We start from the raw sequence: 19,513 nt of genomic DNA, 5'->3' as shown, positions 1-19,513 counted from the left end.
AAACCTAATTTTCAAGGCATTAACATATCAATCCATTACAAATCACCACATTAATACACATCAACTCAATGTTGAAGCTCAAACACTACATTTCTAGGTACTTGTTGTCACAAGCTTCAATACCAACATACATTAATGGCCACAACACATAAGCCCCGTACAATTTATTCTTTTTTTTTTAGTAATTTGATAGTTAAAACGGGAAGGAAAAATTTGAATCCTGAATATCTTATTTGAAAATATTAAGAGATGTCGATTAATTGAGTTACAAAGTTCTTGACATACCTTACACAAAATAATGGAGAAAATCTCTTAAATCTCCATATTGTGCTATGCTTGTTTGAGTTTTATGGTTCTTTGCATGATGATAGAGTTTTTTCACAAAATTATTAAATGAAACTATGAATGGAAGTAGTTAACAGAATTGAGATGGGCAAGTCGATTTGTATAATTCTAGAATCTTAGGAGTCAATAAATAAAAAAAATTGGCAAATTACCATTTACCCACCTGTGGTTTGACCAAAATTTAAATTGCCTACTTATGGTTTGAAATTTGACATTTTACTCACCTGAAGTTAACTCAACTAGAATTCAGTAACTCACCTCTGTCAAAAATAGGGTTAAATATGTAATTTTGCTCCATTTTTATGTTTCTCTCTTCCCAAAACAAAAAACACACACAAAAACAAGACAAAACAAGATAAAAAAAGGGAGGGTTTTGCAAAAATTAAGAACCATCATAATCTATTCTCCCCCACATCCCATTCATTAAAGCTCCGGCCAAAAGAAATTCTTTCATTATGTTGGAGACGAATCTTTCTACAAGCACTATTCTTCACTGCCAAGCCTTCCACTCCAAATTAAAAAACAAACAAATAAATGCACACAAAACCCACCAAAACAGAGGGGAGATAAAGTCAAGCTTTAGTCAAAAGTTGCTAATGAACCTTAAACAAAGAACTTCAAATCAGAAAAACCCACAACTGGGAACCTCAAACAAAGAAAAAAGGAAAGAAACCCATGAAGCAAAATGAGAAAGAAGGGTTCAATAACAAAGAAAAAAGTCAACATTCAAATCTCTTGGATAAAGGGCATCCTACTTATGGAAGACAACAATTTAAGTTAATATTCCTAACGAAAATAAATTATGAAAAATAGCTAAGGCAACAGTACTAATTTAAGGAGCAAGCAATTTCAACAGGATGCAAGGGATCAATTAGGTGAAAAAGCAGATGTCTTAGCATTAAAAAATAATAAGAGTAAAATTTTCGTAATAAAATTCCTATGACTTACTTAATACTAGTCACCATCATTCGCTACACTACGCTCTATTAAAAACACCTTAATCCATTGCAAAAGGAGGTAATTTACATACTCCAAGCATGGATTCAATTCCACAGTCTCTGGATGTCAGTAAGCTTTCTTTGTCTTCAAATTCACTTCAACCATCCACAACAATCACTCCAAGCAAGAGAGAGAAGGGTAATATGAGATTTCTGGAGTTGAATTGGGTCTTATTTTTTTGGGTATATGTTCTTCTTGTTCAACATCTATGCGAGTTAAGAGAAAGATCAATGCCACATTTTTATTGCTAAGTGCTTAGATTTTTTGTTGGTTTTTTTTTGTTTGATTTGTTACATTTTTGCAATTGTTCGTTAGGAGTTTTGAATATAGGTTCCAAGTATTAATTTTTACAAAACCCTCCATTTTTGAGATTGTTTTGTCTTGTTTTTGTATGTGTTTTTTGTTTTGGGAAGAGAGAGGCATTAAATTGGAGCAAAATTACATATTTAACTCTATTTTTAATAGATGTGGGTTACGGAACTCTGATTGAGTTAACCTTAGATGGGTAAAGTGTTAAATTTCAAACCACAAGTAGACAACTTAAATTTTAGTCAAATCACAAGTGGGTAAGTTGTAATTTGCCCATAAAAAATTGATAGCCCTGTGGTTAGTTTGTAACTGGTCCTACTCGAGGGTCTTTTCACATTGTGGGGGGGGGGGAGGGAGGGATTATACACTCCAAATATTTTTGGTAATTGTGTGTGAAGTTATTACGTACAAAAAAAATAATTGTTACACACAACTTATCACACACTGCTAGTATACACTCACTTAAAATATTATAATCATGTTTTGAAAACACAATTTCAAATAAAATTGTGAATGGTGAAATTGTGTTTTGAAAGAAACAAATTTATAATTTTTTTTCAAAACACAATTTCAACTTGTGTGGCATAGTGTGTATGTACATGCTAGTATACTACGTGTGATAATCATTGTCCTATTACATATATCAAAAGGGTCCTGTTAACTAGTATTCTAAAGGCACATGTTAAGGATTAATAGATGTTCGATTATGAGTTATAATATATTTTTTAGAAAAAATTACATTTGTTATTAATAATTTATTGGCTTATATTTTCATTGTGCATGCGTGTGTGTTTTTTTCTTATTTTTTAATTTATTTTTATATGTGTATAGTTTGACTTTATTTAAAAAAAAGATTATTTGATAAAGTATTAAATGCACCTTAACCACTACTGTTGTTAACACTTCGTTTGTGTTGAAGTAAAATATTTTACAAGTAAAAAATTTGACATGTAAACATTTTCAGTAAAACAAATTTCAGGTGTAGTATAAAAAGTAAAATTGTTCATGCAAGCTACTAGAGTTGCTAGTGCAAGAGGTTTGGTGACCAAATTGTCGGAATAGTGGCTCCTATGACTGCTACCTAAGCAGTGTATCCGACGACCAAATCGGCAACACCAATCACCAGAATGGTGTCTTAAGTTATGACCTCTGATACTAGTTGTTGGAATAGTGTTTCAAGCGATTAGACCATCATAATGGTCGTCAGGACGATGACTCCAGTGACTAGGCCCTTAGCACTGATTGCTAGAGCAGCGACTTCGACCACCAGATTGCTTAGTCCACGAGGTCATTAACCTAGTGACCAAATGGAGTAAAAGAAGTCACTTTTTTTTTTTTTTTTGGGTACAATGTTCTTATTAAATTTGTAATAGTAAAATATTTTACAACTTTATTTAAGAGATTGTACTGTTTACAGAAAGTATTTTACAAATTTAACCCTATTTAACTTACAAATAAACGCATGAAAATGATTTTTTTTTTAATAAATATTTTGATTCCAAACAAAAAAGGGTTAACAAAATCATATAAAAATCCCATAAATTTGAGTTGAAAAAGTAGGGTTGACCTCAAATTGAGAGGGTACTATGTGAGTCCAATTCCCAATGTCAGCCATTGTTTTAGCTCAAAAGCAAGAAAAAAAAAAGAAAAAAGAAAAAAGAAAAAAGAAAAAAGTCATCCATTGCCATTAGAAACATTCGCGCCCAAAACCACAAAATTTTCCCGCCATTTTACACCCATTGAAGTCCATTTCCCATTTCGCCCCAACGATTTCAGAAAGAAAGAGAGTGAGAAAAGGAAAAGAAAGTGCCTCTCAGTCTCAGATTCGAAGAGAGAAACACACTCACACTCGCACTCACAAAACCAGAGTAGACAATGGCGGACGAGCAATCTGCAGCTTCCGCTCGACGGCGGGCCCGAGGCCCAGAGGCGACGGCGCGCCACGAGGCTTTAGAGCGTCTGAAAGCCCTTCGTCAGGGCGGATCCCGCCGATCAGAGTCCGGCGCCGGCGTAGAGTTCCAGATCAAGCTGGAGAAACCGATTTACGACACCGTCGAAGAGGACGAGTACGATGCACTCGTGGCCAAGCGGCGAGAGGAGGCTAGGGCTTTTATTGTCGACGACGACGGCCTCGGCTATGGCGACGAGGGCGAGGAAGAGGACTGGTCTAAGTCCAGCCTCCCTTTATCGTCCGGTGAGTCGGACGGCGAACCGGAGAGGCCGAAGCGGAAGAAGGCAGAGAAGAGGGAGCCACAGCCGAAGAAACCCTCCGCTTCTTCTGCTTCTTTATCGGCCGCCGCAGCTATGATGGGGAAACAGAGGCTCTCGTCGATGTTCACATCGTCAGTGTTCAAAAAGGGCAAGGATGAGAAGGCGAAAGGGTTTTCGGGTTGTGATAGTATTGTTGATGATGTGATTGCAGAGTTTGCACCGGATGAGAACGATAGAGAGTGGCGTAGAAGGTCGCAACCGCAACCGCAATTGCAATTGCATTCGGGTTCGGTGCCGGTTTCCAAGAGTTTTGCTCCGGTTAGTGGTGTTAAGAGCGAGAATTTATATGTTGGAGGAGCTGATTTTGTAGATAGGAGTGAATTGGCAAGTGGGGTTGTTGCCAATGGTGATTCTGTGTTGAATTTGGAGCGAAATCGTGAGGAGGATGAGAAGGTGGGTTTGATTGAGGAATCTGAAGGTGGGGGAGGATTGAAATGTGAGGACCCAATTGTGGAATTGGATAAATTTTCAAGTAAAGAAGGTTTAATTGAGGAGAAGATGGAGAATGGTGTTGAAATGAATGCGGAAACGGTGGTCAAGAAGGAAGAGAATAAGGGTTATGCTTTGAATGCAAAGATTAAAAAAGAAGAGAACAATCCGGCCTTGAGTGCGACTGCAGGATGGCAGGCAGTGAGGAGTGGAGGAAATGGGAGCATTGATGGTGGTGTTGCAAAGGAGGTCAGTAATGGTTCAAGCTGTGAAGAGAAGACGGATTTCGATCTGGACTCAGATGGTTCAATGCCTTTCTACATTCTTGATGCGCACGAGGAGTTTTATGGTGCTAATATGGGCGTCGTATATCTGTTTGGGAAGGTAACACAATGGTGATATTGGTATTTTGTCATATAATATTGAAAGCATTCTATGTGAATTATATCATTGTGCATTGCATGAAATTATGGTGATAGAAGATTGTGACTTTTTTGATGTTGAACAAAGTGAGCAAAACAAAGGCAATGACTTGGGGGTTTTTTTTATAAATTTTATTTTGGGTGTATTTATTGTTACTTAGCTTTGTTAAAAGTCTTTGCTTGATTACTATCCCTAAGGATTGATGAGTTCTTTTCCAAGGCAAGTGATGCATATTTAAATACTTCAGTTTGCTGATTTTTTTGGCCCCATGGCATTTTGTAGAATTTGAAAATTGTGTAAGTTGAGTATTGCACAATTCAAAATTGGAGTGATGTTTGCACTTTTTTATGGAATATTTATCTTTTTTACTTCCTAGTTTTTGACTCAGCATGTTCTATCCATTTGGTGTTTGCTCTATCATGCTATTGTTGCAGATTGGGATCTCTTCTGTAAGCTTGAATCTTGGCATATGTTATTTCATTAAGCTCTAAGGTCAATGGAGACTGCTGTTCATTTGTTGAAGAACATGAAGGAATGTAATCATACATTTTCATTTGGTTCCTAGTTTTGTATTTATTTAGTAATAAAGCTTGAAAAGTTGATACTTTAGCCTGTCATATGTATCATTTGAGATTTCTAGTGCTTGTTGGTTTACTTTGCCTTTTTCTCATTCAAGCATCTTTCATCATGGACGTTATATATATATAGATGAGCTTTGTTGCTTCAATGTATGACTCTTATAAATATAGATGAAACAATGAACTAGACTGTAAATACCTTTTGCTGCCATTTAGGTCAAAGCAGGAAGTACATACCATAGTTGCTGTGTTGTTGTAAAGAACATGCAAAGATGTGTCTATGCAATTCCAAATGGCTCTTTGTTTCACAGTGAAGAGATGATAAAGCTTGAGAAAGATTTGGCAGAATCTCGGGTTTCTCCCACAGTTTTCCATACAAGGCTGCAAGTAAGATATGTTTTTGTAAATAATATAGAATTGTATATATATTTGTTTTCCTCTTTGGTCCTTTATGATTTCTTTTTATTTTCCTTGTTTGCTACCATTGATGTCGTTATTTATTCAAGTTTTTTTTTTTCTTCATATTTGTAGCATTTGGCTTCAGGATTAAAGAGTGAAATTGCAAAGAAGTTGTTAGATATCAATGTCTCAGCTTTTAGCATGGCACCGGTTAAGGTCTGCAAATTGAATCATTCTGACGCGCATTGTCAAATTTATATACAACAATTGTCTTACAAAAAAAAATTTCTTTCCTTTTCTTCATTCTGCTTTGTCGCTTGTTTTGTTTCATGTATACATGTTACAGAGGAAATATGCATTTGAGCGATCTGACATACCTATGGGGGAGAATTATGTACTTAAGATCAATTATCCATTCAAGGTATATTACTCAAAACCTTTGAATCAAATCAGCAATATGGTTTAGAACATTGACATGCATGTTGGTTTTTTCATATGTCAATGGTTTATGTATTGTTTTCTTTCTTTCTTTAGATAATTTTTTAATTTAATTTGTGTTTCTTTCTAATTAGTCATGAGTTTGGGAGATTACTGCTGTATTTTACAAAGTAATGCTTATCTTTTATTCTTCCAGGACCCGCCACTTCCAGTGGATTTAAAAGGGGAATCTTTCTCTGCTCTGCTAGGAACTCATTGCAGGTATAATATAAGTATGCTGAGCTGGTTCCTCATTCCTAGTGTCTCATGTATGCTTCTCAGATGGATTTTGATGTAGGCAGCAAACCTTTTTTTTTTTTTTTTTTTCAAATCAGCAATTTGATTCCTCATGTCTGTCCGTTTGGCTTTAGCTTATAAGGTCAGTTTTTAACTTTTAGTTTTTATGTACAGCTTTTTAAAATCTCACTTTTTTAAAGTACAAATATACTTTAGCATACTTTCAGCAAAAAAGTCTTAATTAAAAAGCTAGATAAGCTGTTTCCAAACAGACACTGGTGTCTCATGTATGCTTCTTAGATGATTTTGATGCTTATTATTTTAGTGCATGATGGTTATGTTAGAAGCATTTTACTTTTGATGGATGTCAAGATCCATTGATCTTCAGTGATTGGTTATTAGATAGACCGATTCTTTGAGCAAGTAGGTTTATTGGGTGATAAGAAGGTTAGGTTTGCTATAATGAAACTCATAGGTTGAGCTAACAATTACTGGTATCGCATTGAGAGCTTTAAATTTAGAAAAAATAAGCCTAACTGATTGGGCAGAAATGAAAGAAAAAGTTAGAGAGAAATATGTTTTTTAATCCCATAAAGAGAAATACATGTCCTGATTCTATTAGGGCGATTTTTCAAATCAATGAAACAGTCAAAGTCAGGGGAACATGCCTTTTATTGGCCATGTCACACAATTTGAAAAAGACAGTTTCTAGTCTTAAGCCCACTTTGGTATCAAGCCATACTGAAAGTCATCCAAGACTTGACTGAAAATATCAAGTCAGTGGCTCCTTCCTTCCAAAGTATGACCTTCAGCAATGAAACCACAACCTCACATATGGGAGACAATACAATAGTGTTGGTAATGAAATTCTGGTGATAAAGGAACATTAAGAACCACCAAAACTTATTGCTGAAAAAGAAATATAAATGCCAACAGATTAGACTTAAGAAAACCTAGACCAAGTGTGGCAGACCTAATACAGCCTGTTGAAGAATCACTACTTGATGAGGAGAAAATAAAACAAGAAAGCCAATAATTATAGGGTGCACAGGTTGTGAATAATGAGTTTGGTGCATTTGCTTCTCATCTTTCCTCTGTGGCGTGTGAAGTGAAAAGGCCTGATACTAACAGTGCGTTTGGTTGGAGTTTTTTAAGGGAGGATGTAAAATGGAGGAGGGAAAAGAGGAGAGAAAATGCTATTTCCTCTTGTTTGGTAAGGGGAGAAAATAGGGTGAATGGATAATGGGGGTGGGGGAGTTTTCTCTCCTGGCCCACAAATGTTCTCTCCAAAATGGAGAGAAAACTTGAAGAAGGTAAAATGTCAAGATTACCTGCACTCTTTAAAAATAATAAGGGTATAATAGTAATTAACTCGCCATGCTTCCACTTTTTTTTCCTCTCTACTAAACACACATGGTAGAAAACACAAATATTTTCTATCCTCTTTCTCCCAACCAAGCATATTGTAATAGAGGATCAAGATAAGGTTCTGACATTTGCAATACTAACTCCACACATCGACTTCATTATTCTAGATGAATTTAATGAGTTGGTGGAGTAGAAGGTTTCTTTCTTTTTAGTGCTGTCATAAGTGTTTCAAGAGTTGGTGAAAGTGTCAAGTGCAAAGTTTTTATCCTTTAGCATTTCAAAACTCAATGTCGAGTTTTCTCTAACAAGGGGAGAATGACACAGAGCACCACCAAAATTATTTTAGAGTTTGTTATTTTGAGATACCATATTTTATTTTAGAAATTTGAAGCAAATTTCTTTTTAAATTTTGAATTTGGCTTTTACTTTGATTGAGAATTTCTTCAGATGTAATTGTGCTTTAATGTAATCCTTGAAGCCTATTTAAAATTAAATAGGCTTCAAAAATGGTTTTGGATGGTACATTTAATAAAAAATTTGATTACAGATGTTCCTCTATAGCTTGGTGGTGATTCCATGCAACCTTAGGTGGTGAAACCTTGGGTTCTCTGTTTCTTTCTGTTGTTTCTTGTTGTTGCAAACCCATTCTATGACAGATCTTTCTTTTGTTTATTGTTCACAAGTTAACTTGAAGTTCACTACTAATGTTGAATTATCTTAATTATCATCAAAATTCATTATTTTTGATAAATTTTTTCTGTAATTATATTTTTATAATAGTTGTGGTCTACTTAAGAATTAATGCATCCATGAAATAGTGAACTGACTATATCCCCATATGCAGTGCTTTGGAGCTTTTTCTTATTAAAAGGAAGATTAAGGGGCCTTCCTGGTTATCAGTTTCAAAATTTTCCAGTTGTCCAACTCCTCAACGGGTGAGATTTCTAAGTCGTGGTACTTGACGTTTAAGTTGTTTAGTTAATGCTTATGAAGTCTGTCTGTCTGTCTATCTCTCTCTCATGCATATGCGTGTGTGTGTGCTCTCATTTTCAGCTGTAACAGCTTGGTTATAATTTACACAGGTGAGCTGGTGCAAATTTGAGGTGACTGTTGACTCTCCAAAAGACATACAGATGTCATCTTCATCAAAGGAGATTCCTCCAGTGGTTGTTACAGCAATAAATTTGAAAACTATTATCAATGAAAAGCAGAACATAAATGAAATTGTCTCCGCATCTGTTGTTTGCTGTCACAAGGCCAAGGTTTGTTCTAGAGCCTTTGTTTGTAAGCAGTACTATTGTTGATGTGCTAAATTGAGTCAAAATTTGGGCTCACAGAGATGATGAAATTAATTACTTCTTGCACTTGTATTTCTGGTAATATGGTCTTACACATGGCCAAGAACCTCATGGCTCAATATATATTGAAGTCCTCTCACCCCCAACTGTTGATATATCAACAAAAAAAAAAGTCTCTGATAGTTGTATAAGAGATCTGGGGTTCAATTCTTGCCTACACTAAAAACTGATTAGTATCTTGGTCTGATGATAAAGAGCTATCATTAGAAGCGGACGCCATAGGTTGAAACTCTTTCTCAAAAAAGAAAAAAAGTCTTACACAATATACACAATATAAACAAATAATAATCACTTATGTGTGATGGAGTAGTCAGTATTTTATGTTTAGTTGAGTGGTGCAAATTTAGTACGAAAAAGTTGACACGTTGATGCTTGAGTTTACTTATCCACAAAAAAAGAAAAAGGATAAAAGTATTGGTGGTTTTTTGGTTAAGGCTATTGAGTAATTTTTATGAAGTGTTACACTTACAGCTTGAAAAATAAATTTTACTATCAGAAAGACCAAAATTTTGGAGGAAATTTCTATATAATTGATGTTCATAAAGTTCCATTGACATGTTCCTCTTCTATTGTCAGCAAAATTTTGACTGAAGTTGAGGTTCAGTTTCAATTATTCTTATACTCAAACTGCTAATAGTATTGTGAAGTTACTGAGTATGTTGATTCTAATATATCTTAAATAAGCTGTTGCAATGTGATAATATAATCCACTACTTGTGCTGTTTGACCATACAGATTGACACTCCAATGTTGGCCTCAGAATGGAAGAGACCTGGTATGCTTAGCCATTTTACTGTTGTCCGCAAGCTTGATGGGAACATATTTCCAATGGGATTTGCTAAAGAGGCTACTGATAGAAACTCAAAGGCTGGATCAAATGTTATAAGCTCTGAAAGCAGGTAGGTTTTACCTGCATGATGTGTTTTCAATTAATTTCTCTGTGTCTTCTTAAAAGGTATGGTGTTTTGCTACTAAAATTAAATTTTAGTTCCTGTAGTTATGGTATTTTCATTTTTCTGTTGTGCAGTGAAAGGGCTTTGTTAAATAGGTTGATGATTGAATTATACAAGTTGGATAGTGATGTTCTGGTTGGACATAATATATCGGGGTTTGATCTGGATGTACTTCTCCACAGAGCTCAGGTGGGAACTTTTTTTCAATGTTTTTTTTTTTAATCAAAAGAATTTAATCATATCCATAATACATGTCTTATATTAGTGTTCAAATAAGTATAGGAGAAATGATGACCATGTCATTTTTGTAGTTTATAACAAGGAATATGATATTTACTGTCAAATTGCATCTTCAAGAATGCCCAGCGAAACCAACCGCTGGCCAGATGCAGTTTCATTGAAATATTAAGTTTCAAATATCATAATTTTTTGATCGGTAATTCACACATTCACCCAAAGGGGTTTGAAGCCACGACCTTACCCTTCATCCCATAACATTATCAAGGAAGTGTCATTTGAGCTAGAGCTCACTGGTTTGCATGTATCATAATTTTACCATCATGTAAAGATGCCCTTATGAGTTTCTTTAGAATGCAAATTCTGCTGCTATATCCATATGAAACATATATAATGAGCTGCCATTTTCAAAAAAGGAAAAAAGAAAAAAAGCTCATATTTGAATTACAGACTTGCAGAGTACCTAGCAGTATGTGGTCCAAAATAGGTCGCCTCAAGCGTTCTGTGATGCCTAGGCTTGTAAAAAGAAGCAACATGTTTGGGTCTGGGGCAAGTCCAGGAATCATGTCTTGCATTGCTGGTCGGCTCTTATGTGATACATATTTGTGTTCCCGTGACCTATTAAAAGAGGTATGATGCTTGTCTTGGAAATCATAACATGTGGTGGAAATCATAACATGTGGTAATGCTGGTTATTATTTCATATATGCAACCTTGATTCTTCCAGGTCAGTTATTCTTTGACACAACTTGCAAAGACTCAGCTGAACAAAGATCGGAAGGAGATCACTCCACATGATATTCCTAGAATGCTTCAAACTTCAGAATCTCTCATGGAACTCGTAGGTTCTAAATTTTTACTTTAAATACTTGTTCTTTTTGTCATTTTTGTCATGTTAACCACTATAGGACTTTGACAGATCATAATGTTTGTTAGTGATGTTAGAGCCTTGTCTCTTGGTGGGTGTGCAATCCACTTGTTCAATTGAGGATCTAGCCTAGCTAAGTGAGATGAGTTCTTAGAATCCAGATAATGGTTCTACAGTAGCTTTGTCTAACTGGAAAATTTTGATCCCTTTGTGCTGGTTCTCATAGTATTAGGTCTCTCTATTTTAACTTTTAATTATTTTATTTAAATACATACAGATTGAATACGGTGAGACAGATGCTTGGCTGTCTATGGAACTCATGTTTCACTTGAGTGTTCTGCCCCTCACACGTCAGCTGACTAGTATCAGTGGTAATCTCTGGGGAAAAACTCTTCAGGTGAATCCTCACAATGTGTTTCCTTGCACAATCTGACCAATGACATTTTCTTTACATCTCAATTGTACTTTTTTCAGGGTGCTAGAGCACAGAGAGTAGAATATCTTTTATTGCATGCATTTCATGCAAAGAAATATATTGTCCCGGACAAGATGTCATATCCTATGAAGGAGACAAAATTAACAAAACGAAGAATTAACCATGGTGTTGAGGATGGAAATTTTGATGAATTGGAAGTGGATGATGCAAATATTGATAATGATGTCCCCCATAGTGATCATGGAAAAGGCAAAAAAGGTCCAGCCTATGCAGGTGGCTTGGTCTTGGAGCCAAAGAAGGGTTTATATGACAAGTATATATTACTTCTGGATTTCAATAGTCTTTACCCTTCTATCATTCAGGTTTGCATCCATTCCCCCACTTTATGCCTTCCACTTGTCTGCTATAATATCTTCTCTCTCTCTCTCTCTCTCTCTCTCTCTAAGTGATGAAAATTGTTTCTGATCTGTGTTATTTTGTTATCTTTCACTTATTTAATAGGAATACAATATCTGCTTCACAACAGTTGAGAGATCTTTGGATGGATTAGTTCCCCGCTTACCATCTAGTAAAACGACAGGAGTGCTACCTGAGGTACAATCACATCAGACACAATGAATCATCAGTCTGTTTATTATTTTCTCAGCATAGTTGAACTTTGTGATATGATGATTCACTCACTAGATGTGGTTTCGTGCTATCATGATTTGGATGTCAATATGATTTTAAACTGAATTTCCCAATTTCTGCATATGATGGTACTTACAACCACATCTAGTGACTTGTTTCTCTTTTGATTTGTTCTTTCGCATTTCTTCATGTACTTTCTAAGATTTAGAGCCCTCACATCAATGGGTGTTGTGGGCTACTTTTTTGTTGTACTAGGGAAACTATTTGCGTATTCCCTGGGATACTTTTTGCAGTCTCACATCGAAGACAATTCCCCCCACTTGCTGCCTTATAAGCTGTGAAGTTGAAGGAGTAGTGTACCATCAGTGCAAATAGTTTCCCTGGGACAACAAAAAAGTAGCCCATAGGGGTATAATAGAAAAAGGTGTAAAATTTGAACAGTTTTGCCTAAAAATGACCCACATTAGTTAGTATATAATTGTGTAAATTTACATTTATATTATTCATTTTGCATTTAGTTTTTTATTTTTTCTTTACGTATCTTGAGAACGAAGGAAGTGAGTGGATGGTGGTTGTTATGCGTGAAGAAAAAGAAACAACTTTAAAAATCAAGAAAAATTGATATTTTAATGAAATGTAATGTAAAATAGATAATCTGATGTGGGGTGTTTTGAAAAGTGAGTATGTAAAATAGAAAAAGTAAGTTCTTATGCTAAAATATACAGAAATTTTTGCACGAGCTGGTGCAAATGCTCTTAATGGGACTAGAAAAAATGCTATTCGGCTTATTTTGAGAGGCTCAATATGCATTGTTGGAACAATATAATGTGATTAGTATGTGACCAGCCTGATTTAAGGAGCGAAGGAACCTGTTTTACCATCATTTGAGGTTTGTATTATATTGGAATGAATTTGGAGTATCTAGAATATTAGAATGGATTTTTGAACTTCTGATGCTGTGAACAGGAGGGTAAGTAAAGAGTATTTGGGACCCTTTTTTAGAACTTATGTCCTGCTGTACCAAATGCAGTCATTGATATTGTGGAAAAAAAATCCTTTTGAATATTGTGGATAGATATGATATTTTCTGGATTTCAAGTATGGATTTATCCTTTTCTAAAGATACAGTCTTAAATAATTATCATAATGCTTGTTTATAAGAATTTGCGTGTGTAAACAGTTGAATAAAACAAGGGGACTTTATTCTGGTTCATTAACAGTTACACTGTAACCAAGCTCACTGTTTGTAGTGGCATTGGACTTTGATATAGTATGGAGTGGAAGTGTACTGTACTTTGCTTCCTTTTATTATCTAAAATAGTAGGTGCAGATTGTTTATCTCATTTGCGTTTTTGTAGTTGCTGAAATATCTGGTAGGAAGGAGGAAAAGGGTGAAGCAATTGATGAGGACTGAATCTGGTCTCAAAGTCCAGCAACTAGACATTCTGCAACAAGCATTAAAGCTCACTGCAAACAGGTTTGTATTTTTTTGTTGCACCTTTCGTGTTCTAATTCTCCCATTAATACCTTCAAGACTTGACTCTTTCATTCATTCTTTTTCACTTTATTTGGTCAACTATGTTCGGCAGTATGTATGGGTGCCTGGGGTTTTCCAATTCACGATTTTATGCGAAGCCACTGGCAGAGCTTATAACACTACAAGTAAGAGAGATACTTGTAGCAAATACATAAATTGCAACTTCTCTCAATTAAACAGAGATTTTATCTTCTATATTTAGTGCTTCTATTAAGTATTGAGCAACTCAAATAATTGTTGTGCAGGGAAGGGAGATTCTGCAGAGTACAGTTGATCTTGTTCAGAATAATTTGAACTTGGAGGTCATTTCTTGTATTGAAATTTAGAAGTTGACTGTTGTCCTCTAATGTTCAGATCTGCTTTTTATCAATTAAATGTTGAACATAGCTCTTAAAAGATGTTTTGCTCTGTATCTGTCAGGTAATATATGGTGATACAGATTCCATTATGATTTACAGTGGGCTTGATGATATTCCAAAAGCAAAAGCAATTGCAGAGAAAGTCATCCAAGAGGTGAAACTTTATTTTTGAACCTGGAACCAGTAGGATATTAGCTTAGTATCTTATGGTTAAAAAATTATACTTGTGGCCCACTTGATATATTCTTGATGATACTAGATTCAATATAATTACCCTTTTGCTATCCTGTGCTATAAACATGTTGGAGCAGGATAGGAGACCTACAATTTAAATGTTTCTTTGGGAAATGTTCGCTCTCCAAATGACTTGGATAGAGAATTAGAAACTGAATATAAGAGAATTATTTTCATTTTTTTTCCTCTGTTTTTTGTCTTGTGTTCTATTAAGGTGTGTTTTCTCTGTCTCTTTCTCTCTAGGTTAACAAGAAGTATAGGTGTTTAGAAATTGATCTTGATGGTTTGTACAAGAGAATGCTGCTTCTCAAGAAAAAGAAATATGCAGCTGTCAAAGTGCAGCAGCTTAAGGATGGGTCTCCATACGAGGTTATAAAACAATGCCCTTTGGGTTTTAGTTGTTCCGTTTAGGAAAATGCGGCAATGGGTTTATATTGTTGGTGCAGGTTATTGAACGCAAGGGTCTTGATATGGTTCGTCGTGACTGGAGCTTACTATCAAAGGAGTTGGGGGATTTTTGCCTAAGTCAAATTTTGTCGGGAGGGTAAAATGAAATTATGATCATTATTTTTTAAATTGTTCTGAGCTAGCAATCCAAGATAATATCTGGTTTACTTATCTGTTTTGTTACATGTTTTGGCTCTTACGCTCCCAGGTCATGTGAGGATGTTGTTGAATCAATACATAACTCTCTAATGAAGGTATGGTCATTTTTATTCTCCCATTGCAATGACTGTTTTTTTCTGATGAACTTCTTGGGAGAGGTGGAATGTAGAGTCAATGATTGCACTGCTATGATACTTGAGCCGAAGCCTAGATTATGTCATTTGACTACCATTGAACCCAAATCTTAAGACTGCCACAAATTGTTGACGAACCAATTTAAATTCTTTAATTGGACAGGCTCATCCCAGTAAGCTTGTGACATGTCAATCATTGATTGTATTTGGAATAGAAGAACTTTGATATGACATTTTATTTTTGAACTTATCTCTTCCTTTGGCATTTTGGCTGATGTGGGTTTGATTGTGGCCGAGGTGCTCGAAGTTTTTAAGGGATCTTACACAAGTGAAGTTATCATTAACTCAACTTCTTTGGAAGATGGAAATACCCTCTAATTTCACGTTGAGATGATCATTGGGTTGAACTGACCAGTGTCTTCATGCTTTAAAACCATTGTCATTCTTAAATTGATCATATAGTCTATGTTAAACAGGTACAAGAAGATATGAGAAATGGACAAGTGTCACTTGAGAAATACATCATCACAAAGACATTGACTAAACCCCCTGAAGCCTACCCAGATGCCAAAAACCAACCACATGTTCAAGTGAGTTCAGTCCCACATTCCACAATTAATTGAAATTTTCTTATCCTATTTATTTAATGCATTCCACCTATCTAGGTGGCACAACGGTTGAAGCAAAGTGGTTACACTGCAGGCTGCAGTGTTGGTGATACAGTCCCTTATATAATATGCTGTGAGCAGGTTTGAGATGCATTGATTTGTGTTTTTTGTTGTTGAATGAGCAGTAGCTGACCTCTGAGAAAATACTGCTCTTGCGTTTTAGATGTCATTTTTCTATAATTTCTCCTTCTGTGTGGACAGGGGACTGGTTCAGCTAGTTCAACAGGGATTGCTCAGCGTGCTAGACATCCTGATGAACTGAAAAGAGAAGATGGGAAATGGATGATTGACATTGATTACTACTTATCACAGCAGGTTTTGTTTTCTTTGGCAGATTCCCATGTCAAACAATTATGGTCATTTTTCACTTCCATTCTAAGGTTTGATTGAAAGCTTGGTTTCCCCTTGCAGATTCATCCTGTGGTATCACGGCTTTGTGCTTCAATTCAAGGTACAAGCCCAGAACGCTTGGCTGACTGCTTAGGGCTGGACTCATCTAAGGTAAACCATTCAGCTTGACATCTGGTGGCCAGATATGTTTTATTTTCTCTTCATTGTATTCCTGACATGTGAACTATGCTTTCTTCTAGTTTCAAAACAAATCAAGTGAAGCTGTCAACAATGATCCTTCCAGCTCACTCTTATTCGCCGTAGATGATGAGGAGAGGTGTGTCATGTGTCATTATTCTCAATTTGTTGAACTACTTATTTTAATGCTTATATTTTGTTCAAGATCGTGCTTGTTACCATGTCAAGTTGGGAATTATTCTTGAATATTGTAGATGTAATACATCATTAAAGAACATGCATTAGTTTTACCCCATTCTGGTTCATCCTTATTTCTTCTTCTTCTCCTCCTCTCTCTCTCTTCCCCCCTAATTTTGAATATTTCCATTTTCATTATTTAAAGTTGTCTGCTGTCTCCCTGACCTTTCATGATGTTTACTAATTTCTAGGTTACGAATCAAAACCGAGCAGAACTTCTGAAAATGAAACTATTGAATGTATGCTTATGGTGAATTTAATTTAATTGACTTGCAGATATCGGGGTTGTGAGCCTTTGATCTTGTCATGTCCCAGTTGCTCTGGTACTTTTGACTGTCCAGCTGTCTTCAGTTCCCTTTGTATGTCAATCAGTGATAAGCCAGCAAAGCCACAAGTAGAGGAACCCCCCTGCAATTTTTGGCAAAGGTTGCGCTGTCCCAAATGCCCAGAAGAAGGCACAGTGGGTAGAATATCTCCTGCACTGATTGCCAACCAGGTATTTACGTTAACTGTAGTATCTTGAACTAAAAATTAATGAGAACCTCATATCTTCTGCACTTGCTTTGAAACTCTAGATTGCCTGATTTTAGTTTAACCTTGGAGTGTGTATAGTCTAAACATTTATCTATACACATTAGATTATATAAATTTATTTTTGTCCAATATTTACACTGCTTGAGAGCCCATGCTTGAGTTTTGGAATTTGGAAATCTTGTGGAATATTTACTGAAAATATGCTTAACTGCCAGGTCAAAAGGCAAGCAGAGGGGTTTGTGTCAAAGTACTACAAGGGCGTAATGACCGTAAGCTACTGCTTGCAGATTACTACGGAAAACATCGGACTATGTAGTAGTGATAATTTTTGTTATTGCTAATGAGCTCTTATTATAGGTTAATTTTTTTCTTTTTTAGTGTGATGATGAAACTTGCAAATACACCACACGCAGTCTCAACCTCCAGCTGGTTGGTGATTCTGAGAAAGGAACAGTTTGTCCAAACTATCCTCGCTGTAATGGACGTCTCATTAGAAAGGTATCTATCCATCACAAACTTAGTGAACAATGTTAAGGGCATATTTTGTTATGGCCACGACAATGTAAAACATTGCATGCCTGAAGTTGCTCTGGGCAATAACAAAAAATGCTCTAGCAATAATCTCCTCTCTTTTATTTATTTATTTATTTTCCTATCTAATGATTAGACAACACCATTACTAATTTCTACTGTATTTTTGGGTGTAAAATATACCTTCACTAGTACACTGAAGCAGATTTGTACAAGCAGCTGGCATATTTCTGCCATTTGTTAGACACTGTACGCTGCATAGAAAAGGTTATTTCCTTTTGCACTCCATTTTTATAATTTCACTATTATTAATTTATGCGTCAAGTAATTTTTATTGCTATTTGGCCTTGCAGATGGAGGGTAGCACTAGACTACCGCTTGAGAGAGAGTTGGCCAAAATTCGGCCGATGGTCCAGTTGGCTGCATCAACTGTTCAAGGGATACGGGATCGTTGTGCCTATGGGTGGGTACAGCTGCAGGATTTTATCATCACAGTCTGAATTTCTAAATGATGCAGATCTTGGCGCGTTAATGTTAGTTTAGATTATTCTTCTTTTACCTTCTGCTTTGTATATATTGGACATAAATTTATACAATATAGGGCCTGGAAAATCAAAGAGAGCTTGTAAAACTCAACAAGTTTGGTGAATTAAAAATCATTTGTATACTGTTGATATTTATAAGCACATGGCACATAGTTTTAATCGTAGTGACACTTTTTATTATATATCGTTGATAGTAAAGGAAGTTCTGAGCTGCAATATAATCTTATGACTATTAGCTCAAGCTATAAACCTGAACTAGGCGCAGAGCTGCTCGATTTTTGGAAAAATATGATAATTTGTTATTTTTAGTTAAGTGAAAAATAAAAATAGTAGATGAGATGAGACTTGTAAATGTTAGTTCCAACCTCCAAACTATTCTTAAAATGATGCGATTATTTTTTAATAAAGTATAGTTGATACATTATATTAGATATTCTAGATTAAATTATTTATATTTGTTATTTGAAACTGTTTTAAAATTTGTTTGTTTGTCTTTTTAAAAGAAACTTAAAGCATTTACATTCAATTATCTATTATGCATTTCATTGTAGCACCAAATGCATAAAAAGATCCCCACACCCTGTAATGCAACGTTAATACTTTTGCATTTTGCTACAGTAACATCTCAAAATAATTATCCACGGTAGCAACATCTATATCTTAAATAAATACTAGTATTATTTATTCTACCCCCAATTATTTTAATCTCATAAAACACTCTCTTTAGACTTTTCATGTTCCCTCCACTACAGCAATCTCTCAATTTTCTCTTTTCAGAATAAGAATAATAATACTTTGAAAAAATTACAATTTACTCTTCAAACTATACCCTCTTTTACACTTATCCCTTCTGAATTATGAGAATGCATATATTACCCCTTAAACTATATCTCTTTTGTACTTATTCTCTTAAACTATGGGAATGCATATTTGCTTCCCTAAATTATTATTCATAGGATGGGGTGCAAAGTGTTACATGAGTAATAATTTAGGGGGGAAGTGTACACTCTCATAGTTTAACGGGACAAGTGTTATGTGGGTAATAGTTTAGGAAGTGTGTATCCTCATAGTTTAGGAAGTAGACATAAAAAATGGTATAATTTAGGGGGTACAATGTATTTTCTCCTAATATTTAAATAAAATAGTAAGATAATGTAGTAATGTAAGGTGTATTGTTAATGTGATAATGTAAAATAGATAAAGTAGATTTTTGTAATATAATTTTTTTGGGTATCACTGGATGTCTTAGGCAATCTCTCTCTCTCATTTTTTGGGATTCGGAG

General features: G+C 35.3%; 1 protein-coding gene across 1 annotated transcript; it reads left to right on the top strand.

Moving 5' to 3' along the window:
* Positions 1-3,320: 3,320 nt before the first annotated feature.
* LOC115994374 (DNA polymerase alpha catalytic subunit) lies at positions 3,321-18,394 on the top strand. Its single transcript, XM_031118500.1, has 31 exons — positions 3,321-4,737; positions 5,571-5,741; positions 5,886-5,969; positions 6,100-6,174; positions 6,388-6,452; positions 8,680-8,770; positions 8,918-9,097; positions 9,929-10,092; positions 10,221-10,335; positions 10,834-11,013; positions 11,111-11,224; positions 11,529-11,648; positions 11,726-12,049; positions 12,189-12,281; positions 13,676-13,794; positions 13,907-13,979; positions 14,100-14,156; positions 14,275-14,367; positions 14,691-14,816; positions 14,894-14,991; positions 15,103-15,148; positions 15,664-15,777; positions 15,853-15,936; positions 16,057-16,170; positions 16,267-16,356; positions 16,446-16,522; positions 16,897-17,116; positions 17,370-17,423; positions 17,533-17,652; positions 17,878-17,952; positions 18,039-18,394. The coding sequence occupies exons 1-31, from the start codon at positions 3,529-3,531 to the stop codon at positions 18,183-18,185; spliced, it is 4,692 nt and encodes a 1,563-aa protein (XP_030974360.1). The 5' UTR covers positions 3,321-3,528; the 3' UTR covers positions 18,186-18,394.
* The last annotated feature ends 1,119 nt before the right edge of the window (positions 18,395-19,513 follow it).

The sequence above is a fragment of the Quercus lobata genome, chromosome 6, assembly GCF_001633185.2.
Source record: "Quercus lobata isolate SW786 chromosome 6, ValleyOak3.0 Primary Assembly, whole genome shotgun sequence".
Classification (NCBI taxonomy): domain Eukaryota; kingdom Viridiplantae; phylum Streptophyta; class Magnoliopsida; order Fagales; family Fagaceae; genus Quercus; species Quercus lobata.
This window is presented reverse-complemented; position numbering and strand designations above follow the sequence as displayed.

Coding starts and splice junctions, on each gene's coding strand:
- LOC115994374 (XM_031118500.1), top strand. CDS start 3,529: ATGGCGGACGAGCAATCTGCAGCTTCCGCTCGACGGCGGGCCCGAGGC. Junction 15,778..15,852: donor AAAACCAACCACATGTTCAA/GTGAGTTCAGTC, acceptor CCACCTATCTAG/GTGGCACAACGGTTGAAGCA. Junction 17,953..18,038: donor CTGTACGCTGCATAGAAAAG/GTTATTTCCTTT, acceptor TTGGCCTTGCAG/ATGGAGGGTAGCACTAGACT.